The sequence below is a fragment of the Procambarus clarkii genome, chromosome 40, assembly GCF_040958095.1.
Source record: "Procambarus clarkii isolate CNS0578487 chromosome 40, FALCON_Pclarkii_2.0, whole genome shotgun sequence".
NCBI classification, from domain to species: Eukaryota; Metazoa; Arthropoda; class Malacostraca; order Decapoda; family Cambaridae; genus Procambarus; species Procambarus clarkii.
Window position 1 is genome coordinate 20095040 of NC_091189.1, and position 6422 is coordinate 20101461.

General features: G+C 55.0%; 1 protein-coding gene across 1 annotated transcript; it reads right to left on the minus strand.

The window, feature by feature from the left end:
- Nucleotides 1-5216: 5216 nt before the first annotated feature.
- LOC138372822 (autotransporter adhesin BpaC-like) lies at nt 5217-5585 on the minus strand. Its single transcript, XM_069338484.1, has one exon. It carries the CDS (start codon nt 5583-5585, stop codon nt 5217-5219), a length of 369 nt encoding a protein of 122 aa, XP_069194585.1.
- Nucleotides 5586-6422: the final 837 nt, after the last annotated feature.

Consider the following 6422-nt stretch of genomic DNA (forward strand, 5'->3'; position numbering starts at 1 on the left):
CTACGCATGCATACATGGGAGTGTGTCATACACTACGCATACATACATGGGAGTGTCATACACTACGCATGCATACATGGGAGTGTGTCATACACTACGCATGCATACATGGGAGTGTCATACACTAGGCATGCGTACATGGGAGTGTGTCATACACTAGGCATGCATACATGCTAGTGTCATACACTACGCTTACATACATGGGAGTGTGTCATACACTACGCATGCATACATGGGAGTGTCATACACTAGGCATGCGTACATGGGAGTGTCATACACTACGCATGCGTAAATTTAACAATTGAATGACCCCCATTCATGCGGAACCTCGCGTTATTTTATTCCTTTTTTTTTGTTTGTTTTTCATGTAGATCAGTATGAGGGAGCGTAAGCCTAATGTAACCCAGTTTGTGGCACTGGTGTCCCTTTAACAACACGCTCTGCCAATCCGATTACCTTCACCGGCTCTGTCATGTGGCACTGTGCCATGTTGGCTCTGTGACCTCATGGCTCTATGTGGCACTGTGCCATGTTGGCTCTGTGACATCATGGCTCTATGTGGCACTGTGCCATGTTGGCTCTGTGACTTGATGCCTCTATGTGGCACTATGCCATGTTGGCGCTGTGACCTGATGGCTCTATGTGGCACTGTGCCATGTTGACTGTGACCTCATGGCTCTATGTGACACTGTGTTATGTTGGCTCTGTGACCTGATGGCTCTATGTGGCACTGTTTTATGTTGGCTCTGTGACCTGATGGCTCTATGTGGCACTGTGACCTCATGGCTCTATGTGACACTGTGCCATGTTGGCTCTGTGACCTCATGGCTCTATGTGGCTCTGTGCCATGTTGGCTCTGTGACCTCATGGCTCTATGTGGCACTGTGCCATGTTGGCTCTGTGACCTCATAGCTCTATGTGGCTCTGTGCCATATTGACTCTGTGACCTTATGGCTCTATGTGGCTCTGTAACATAATGGCTCTTATGTGACTGTGAGACATGATTTGTTGTTTGGTTCTATGACATGACAGCTCTGTCATGTGGCTTTGGGACATGATGACTGTTTATATGGCTGTGTCATGCGTCGCGTGATATGATGGCTCTATTATGTGGCTCTATTATGTGGCTCTATTATGTGGCTCTGTGACTTGAACCTTGACGAGATTGACCTTTTCACACTGTTTCCGGCCCTTCCCATTCCTTCTTTTCCATTTCATCTTTTCCCCCATTTCTTCTTTGTCTTCCCTATTCCTTCTTTCTTCTCTCTTCTTCCCTATTCTTTCTTCCATATTCCTTCTTCCTCATTTCTTCTTCCCATATTACTTCTTCTCTATTCCCTATTACTTCCCTATTCCTTCTTCTTCATTTCTTCTCTTCCCCATTTATTCTCTTCCCCATTTCTCCTCTTCCCCATTTCTCCTCTTCCCCATTTCTTCCCTTCTTAGGTAAGCTAAATGCTTTCCCCTCTTCATTATGTCTCTTGTGGAGGGCCTCTTGAGCGTGGTGGTCGCCCTTGTCCCTTCCCTTCATCTACCCGACCCCTCATCTACCTTCCAATCTACCCCCTGAGGTAGCCGTATACATTTACCACCTTTACAGATGCCCATCACTTTATCTACTCATTAATCTACCTACTCATCTACTCATCCCATACCTTAACATATATGTTGTTGAAAATGTTGAAAAAACCCACCCAGCCCACCCACCCTCACCCTTGACGACCACCCAGCCCACCTTACAAGAGGCCATAGTGGTGCATGTAATGACAGCTGTATTGATCTATTGGCCTCTTGAGTGACCGCCTCTAGTGTGTCAAGAGGTCGCTACAGAGGTGACTGTTTCATTCATTTTACCTGTCCCTTATCGTGCCTTCCTGTCCCACCCCTCCCTTCCTCTCCCCTCCCACCTCTTCCACTCCCACCTCTTCCACTCCCCACCCCCATCCCTCCCTTCCTCTCCCCTCCCCACTCCTCCACTCCCACCTCTTCCACTCCCCACCCCCACCCCTCCCTTCCTCTCCCCTCCCACTCCTCCCTTCCTCTCCCCTCCCACCTCTTCCATATAAGTCTTCCTCTCACACTATGGCCGCGATAACTACTCAAACTGCGCACATTTCCTGTGCCAGGTAAGTTCACTACGGGCTCGCCATAGCCCGTGCTGCTTGCAACTGTTTGTTCCGAGGAGCTGAATCTAAAACAACAACAACAACAACATAGTCAAACTGCATGCAACAAACCCGTGTTTGGTTGTTTGGTTGTTTGTTGTTCTCTGTCTCCTCCCTCCCCCCCCCCCCAGCTACTTTGTTTATGTCCAGTCTAATTATAATATTATTATTATTATTTATTCAAAATAATGTGTGTACAAAGAACATAGGAGTAATGTAAAGTTATAGGGACAGGCGTCATAGGCAGAGTTTAGTCAAACATCAAAGAAACTTTTTATGATTCGTATTATTAGGTTTGAGAGAACTAAACAAATATTTTAATTTCTTTGTGAGTTAGTGAGGGTCGAGTATGTAGGTGGGGGAGTGTATGGGGAGGTGGGGGAGTGTGTGGGAAGGGGGGTGGGGAGTGAGTGCATACTGGGTCCTGGAGGTCCCACTACATGGCCCAGAACCCACTACCTGGCCTGGAGGACCCCCAGGACCTATGTGGTGCCTGAACCAGGACCCCCAGGACCTATGTGGTGCCTGAACCAGGACCCCCAGGACCTATGTGGTGCCTGAACCAGGACCCCCAGGACCTATGTGGTGCCTGAACCAGGACCCCCAGGACCTATGTGGTGGCTGAACCAGGACCCCCAGGACCTATGTGGTGCCTGAACCAGGACCCCCAGGACCTATGTGGTGCCTGAACCAGGACCCCCAGGACCTATGTGGTGCCTGAACCAGGACCCCCAGGACCTATGTGGTGCCTGAACCAGGACCCCCAGGACCTATGTGGTGCCTGAACCAGGACCCCCAGGACCTATGTGGTGCCTGAACCAGGACCCCCAGGACCTATGTGGTGCCTGAACCAGGACCCCCAGGACCCCCAGGACCTATGTGGTGCCTGAACCAGGACCCCCAGGACCTATGTGGTGCCTGAACCAGGACCCCCAGGACCTATGTGGTGCCTGAACCAGGACCCCCAGGACCTATGTGGTGCCTGAACCAGGACCCCCAGGACCCCCAGGACCTATGTGGTGCCTGAACCAGGACCCCCAGGACCTATGTGGTGCCTGAACCAGGACCCCCAGGACCTATGTGGTGCCTGAACCAGGACCCCCAGGACCTATGTGGTGCCTGAACCAGGACCCCCAGGACCTATGTGGTGCCTGAACCAGGACCCCCAGGACCCCCAGGACCTATGTGGTGCCTGAACCAGGACCCCCAAGACCTATGTGGTGCCTGAACCAGGACCCCCAGGACCCCCAGGACCTATGTGGTGCCTGAACCAGGACCCCCAGGACCTATGTGGTGCCTGAACCAGGACCCCCAGGACCTATGTGGTGCCTGAACCAGGACCCCCAGGACCTATGTGGTGCCTGAACCAGGACCCCCAGGACCTATGCGGTGCCTGAACCAGGACCCCCAGGACCTATGTGGTGCCTGAACCAGGACCCCCAGGACCTATGTGGTGCCTGAACCAGGACCCCCAGGACCTATGCGGTGCCTGAACCAGGACCCCCAGGACTTATGTGGTGCCTGAACCAGGACCCCCAGGACCTATGTGGTGCCTGAACCAGGACCCCCAGGACCTATGTGGTGCCTGAACCAGGACCCCCAGGACCTATGTGGTGCCTGAACCAGGACCCCCAGGACCTATGCGGTGCCTGAACCAGGACCCCCAGGACTTATGTGGTGCCTGAACCAGGACCCCCAGGACCTATGTGGTGCCTGAACCAGGACCCCCAGGACCTATGTGGTGCCTGAACCAGGACCCCCAGGACCTATGTGGTGCCTGAACCAGGACCCCCAGGACCTATGTGGTGCCTGAACCAGGACCCCCAGGACCTATATGGTGCCTGAACCAGGACCCCCAGGACCTATGTGGTGCCTGAACCAGGACCCCCAGGACCCCCAGGACCTATGTGGTGCCTGAACCAGGACCCCCAGGACCTATGTGGTGCCTGAACCAGGACCCCCAGGACCCCCAGGACCTATGTGGTGCCTGAACCAGGACCCCCAGGACCCCCAGGACCTATGTGGTGCCTGAACCAGGACCCCCCAGGACCTATGTGGTGCCTGAACCAGGACCCCCAGGACCCCCAGGACCTTGGAAGCCTGAAGATTGAGGCCGCTCGTAGAGGAAGAGAAAACTCCCACGATGTTTCTCAAGAGGAAAGAGGGTAGCTTTTATGAGGCTTTCCGGAACCCTTCTCTATATCCTCCTCCTTCGTCTCCTCCTCCTCCTCCTCTTCCTTCATTTCTTCCTCCTCCTCGTCCTGTGCCTCCTTGCAGTCTCTAGCGAAGAAAAGACTTGCTTGCGCAGCAGTGGTCGGTCAGTGAGTCCATCGCGAATTCCAGGTTTAATAATTCCTGGAATTCTACTGGAAACCGGAGCCTTCTTGGTGCCAGCTTTGACAGTAAGGCAGCGAATAACCCCGCAGACTGTGGTAAGCATCGCGGGTTGTGGTGTCCGAGAATTAATCTCAAACGAGGCGGTTTGGTTTGTGCGGAGTTCTCCGACGTCTGTGGGTGTGTAACTGACGTGTCCAATAAGGTACCATTGTCTCTCTCTCTCTCTCTCTCTCTCTCTCTCTCTCTCTCTCTCTCTCTCTCTCTCTCTCTCTCTCTCTCTCTCTCTCTCTCTCTCTCTCTCTCTCTCTCTCTCTCTCTCTCTCTCTCTCTCTCTCTCTCTCTCTCTCTCTCTCTCTCTCTCTCTCTCTCTCTCTCTCTCTCTCTCTCTCTCTCTCTCTCTCTCTCTCTCTCTCTCTCTCTCTCTCTCTCTCTCTCTCTCTCTCTCTCTCTCTCTCTCTCTCTCTCTCTCTCTCTCTCTCTCTCTCTCTCTCTCTCTCTCTCTCTCTCTCTCTCTTGTATCTCATTATGCTCCTCCTTGTGTCACTCAGCCTACTCCCTTCTGCCGCTTCCTTCACTTCCTCTCCTCCGTTCCTGCTTTACCCTATTCTCCCTACCCTTCTTTCCTCATCCTTCGCTGCCGCTGTCTCTTCCTCCCTCATTCACCCTGACTTACATTGCAGCAATTTACGAAACATTGGACTGCAAGGAGAGAATTTATCCGTTGAAGATGCAAACTCTGGACTCTAAACTCGCAAGGTGGAAGTGTCTGGAATTTTGTCGGCGAACTTTGGGGGTGATGTTGGCGGGCTTAGAGCTGCTGTTGTAGGTCTTGGAGATGTAGTTGGGGTGGAGTGATATGCCGCTCTGGCTCTTGTTTAGAGCCCTAGAGTCCGTGTTCGGGGCCCTGGAGTTCGTATTGGGGTTGTAGAAGTCCGTGTTCGGGGCGGTGGAGTCCGTGTTCGGGGCGGTGGAGTCCGTGTTCGGGGCGGTGGAGTCCGTGTTCGGGGCGGTGGAGTCCGTGTTGGGGGCTGAGGAGTCCGTGTTGGGGGCTGAGGAGTCCGTGTTGGGGGCGGTGGAGTTCATGTTGGAGATGATGGGGCGCGTGATCCAGGTCCCGCATCACCTCCCCTTCTCAGCGCTCCGGAAGTGTGTAGTCTCGCGTCCTTCCTCGTTGTCAGAGAAGGCATGACTGGAAGCATGCGACCCCTTCCCTGGGGTCGTGGCGGGCCATGAGGGTCGTGGCGGGCCATGAGGGTCGTGGCGGGCCATGAGGGTCGTGGCGGGCCATGAGGGTCGTGGCGGGCCATGAGGGTCGTGGCGGGCCATGAGGGGTCGTAGCGGGCCATGAGGGATCGTGGCGGGCCATGAGGGGTCGTGGCGGGCCTCGGGGGTCGTGGCGGGCCATGGGGGTCGTGGCGGGCCATGGGGGTCGTGGCGGGCCATGGGGGTCATGGCGGGCCATGGGGGTCGTGGCGGGCCATGGGGGTCCTGGCGGGCCATGGGGGTCGTGGCGGGCCATGGGGGTCATGGCGGGCCATGAGAGTCGTGGCGGGCCATGAGGGGTCGTGGCGGGCCATGAGGGGTCGTGGCGGGCCATGAGGGGTCGTGGCGGGCCATGAGGGGTCGTGGCGGGCCATGAGGGTCGTGGCGGGCCATGAGGGGTCGTGGCGGGCCATGAGGGGTCGTGGCGGGCCATGAGGGGTCGTGGCGGGCCATGAGGGGTCGTGGCGGGCCCATGAGGGGTCGTGGCGGGCCATGGATAAGCTCTGTTCACCTCCTGCTGCTCTCCTCTTCCTTCCTTCTCTTGCATAAATATGCCGTTCTTAATGCTTCTCTTCCCAGCTGAATACTCATTAAATAAGGCTCTTCGTGTGTGTGTGTTTACTATTTGTGTCTGCAGAATCGAGCTGTTTGCTCTTG